The sequence below is a fragment of the Atta colombica genome, unplaced genomic scaffold (assembly GCF_001594045.1).
Source record: "Atta colombica isolate Treedump-2 unplaced genomic scaffold, Acol1.0 scaffold46, whole genome shotgun sequence".
Classification (NCBI taxonomy): Eukaryota; Metazoa; Arthropoda; class Insecta; order Hymenoptera; family Formicidae; genus Atta; species Atta colombica.
Genome location: NW_017259535.1, coordinates 372,687 through 375,376, shown reverse-complemented (window position 1 = coordinate 375,376; position 2,690 = coordinate 372,687). Strand labels below are relative to the sequence as shown.

Here is a 2,690-nt window from a genome sequence, read left to right as displayed (position 1 = left end):
ACGCACTTATATATATATATATATATATATATATACACCATATCTGATCACACGAGAATTAAAGTGCATGTTTAGTAGTTGAATCATCAGGGATAATTATAATTTTTTGCAGGCATGCCCTACGACAGTCCACAGACGAAAATGATCAGGGATTTAGCGAGCAAAGTACTGTTCGCTTTAAGTTTGAATTTCTTCAACGCTGTCTTTAACCGGATATCTGCCAGGCTTCAGGAATTGCCCAATAGCGGGGATGAGAATTCAGATTATAGTGACATTGAGTTGATGCAGTATATCAATTTCGATGTCCATAGATTAACCAGACTACTGAATGGTAGTTAATTATTAATCACGATCGCATAATATAAAATTTTTATTACATACTTACGCGCGCATTCACGCGCTATCGTTGCAGAAATTATACAGAAAGTCCGGCAACTAACTGGCAAGAAGTCAGCGTATCTCGTGATTATGAATCCTTTGGAGAAAGCTATCTGGAATTGGATGGATACGTATTCGCAGGAGTTTACCGATGTGCAAAGGCAGCCTAACGGGGATATTAGTAAGGCGTGTGAGGAGTTATTCGACATTCTCGACACGTTTGTCGCCGAGAAGAAAAGTCGCGCAGCCTCTGTTTGGCCGTTGCAGGTGATGTTGTTAATACTCTCGCCCAAGGTATTGGAGATCGTGAACGCCGACACTGGATCACCCGATTCTCCACGGTATTCGAAGAAGAAGCAGTTCGTCGACAACGTGAAGCGTAATCTAAGAATGCACGGTAGCTCTTCTAGTCGCCAGTTGTCTGAGGCTGCTGCTGTCACATGCGTCAATCTCATCAAAGCAGCGACATATGTTAGCAACGATTCTGTCACCAACGTCGTCCTAATTCTGGCGAAGCAACTGATGGACGATTTAATGAACCTTCTTTTCAATCCTTCGAAACAATTTTCACGCGGACAGAATTATAGCGCGCAGGACATCGATTTGATGATCGATTGCTACGTCAGCTCTTTTCGTATCGATCCAGTCAACAACGAAGCTTTCTTTAAGTTTTGTTTGAATGTCAACTACCCGTCAACGTACCAATTCGTCCTAGTCAGCTCATTGTACAAGTAAGTGTCGAAAATATTTTCTTTTCATAGTGATCAGGAGAATCTTGTAAATCTTGTTAGCAAGTCTGATCAAGTTTGATGTCATATTTCAGAATCTTTACACAGCCGAGATTATCGTGGTGGCCAGAGACCAGTCTTGTATATTCATATGGCACAGACCTCAGAAATATGTTTACTGATACCCTGAACAAAATGACGCAGAACTGTAGTAATACGCCATTGCGCATGATTCATAATTTTTCTCTCAAATCTAAAGAGGAGATGGCTAATTCTAAAAACTTGTTGTTGGTGTTGGTGCGACTCATTCACGTGGAACCTATGTTAATGTTGCATGTACGTTCTTTATTAATAAATTAATGTGAGACGATCGTGAATATAAGCGTCTACAGTAGAATATCGATGAAAAATTCAAATACCATAGCAAATAACATTTGCTACTCATGTATACTTAATTAATAATTAAAAAAACATATGCATGTACATAGTATCTCAACAGTTGAGATATAAAATACAGACTAAATATCAATAGATAGAAAAGATACCTATGGCTCTTATATTAATTTAATACTTTACAGAATTACGGCACAGCTGGTCATGAAATACAAAAGTCCACTTTAGAGCTGATTAATGGACTTGTCTCATTAGTCCATCAGCCCACAATGCCAGATATTGCTCATGAAGCGATGGAGGCTTTGTTAGAGCTACACCATCCAGATAAGATCAAAGCATGGAATCCAGAAGCGCCGCTTGATACTTTCTGGGACGCCAGTTCGCAAGTTGTCTTCTCAATCTCTCAGAAATTGATTCAACATCAAATTTTCAATTACACAACTATACTCAAATGGCTTCACAAGATACTGAGTTGCAGAAATGCTTTCCTTTCTCAATACAAAGATTACGCGAATGTGGAGAGCCACGTTGTGATTAGCAAACAAGCACATGTTAAACTTGAGGTACAGACTTTTAACTATTGCAAAATATGTCCAATTAAAATTAATTTCCGAAATTTGTAACGTGTCCAGGTCATGTGTTTGATATATTTATGGAGCATAGACATAGAGGCTGTTTTGGTATCCATGTCCTGTTTTGCATTATTATGCGAAGAAGCTGAAATTCTTTGTGGCAGCGATGGAGTAGCAGTGACCTGTTTGCTTCCCAATTATCAGCTGTATTTAGAATTGGCGCAAGCTTCGACCGTATTGATCTCTGGTGAGTTTTATTTCTCTAATGAGATTTTATGAGAATATTCTCAGAACAGATGGAGAGAAATGTTCTCCCAGATTCACTTGTGAATCTTTGAATCCATTTTTCTAATTTAATTAATAAAATAGTTTTATTCATCTGTAGTAGAATATTAAAGATCTTGTTATGATAATAGCCCACGGGGACACTAGACTATATTATCAGGAATATAATTACGGTGAGTCTTTGTCTCCAATTTTGTTCATTATTTTTATATTTTTATTGTTGTTTCTCTAACAAATTGATTGTTAAATGAAGAAATTGTATTGATGCAGGATTTTAATATTTCTTTTTATTTCAGGGCGTGCCACATTACAAAAGAAAATATTATCTTTATTG

At 37.4% G+C, this 2,690-nt stretch overlaps 1 protein-coding gene across 1 annotated transcript in view; it reads left to right on the top strand.

The window, feature by feature from the left end:
• Positions 1-2,690, top strand: part of LOC108691338 (neurofibromin) — a 15,019-nt gene that overhangs the window by 3,382 nt on the left and 8,947 nt on the right. The window contains 7 exon segments of the mRNA XM_018199035.1: positions 113-331; positions 413-1,138; positions 1,174-1,442; positions 1,685-2,062; positions 2,132-2,318; positions 2,488-2,529; positions 2,610-2,614. Coding sequence (XP_018054524.1) covers positions 113-331; positions 413-1,138; positions 1,174-1,442; positions 1,685-2,062; positions 2,132-2,318; positions 2,488-2,529; positions 2,610-2,614 — 1,826 coding nt within the window.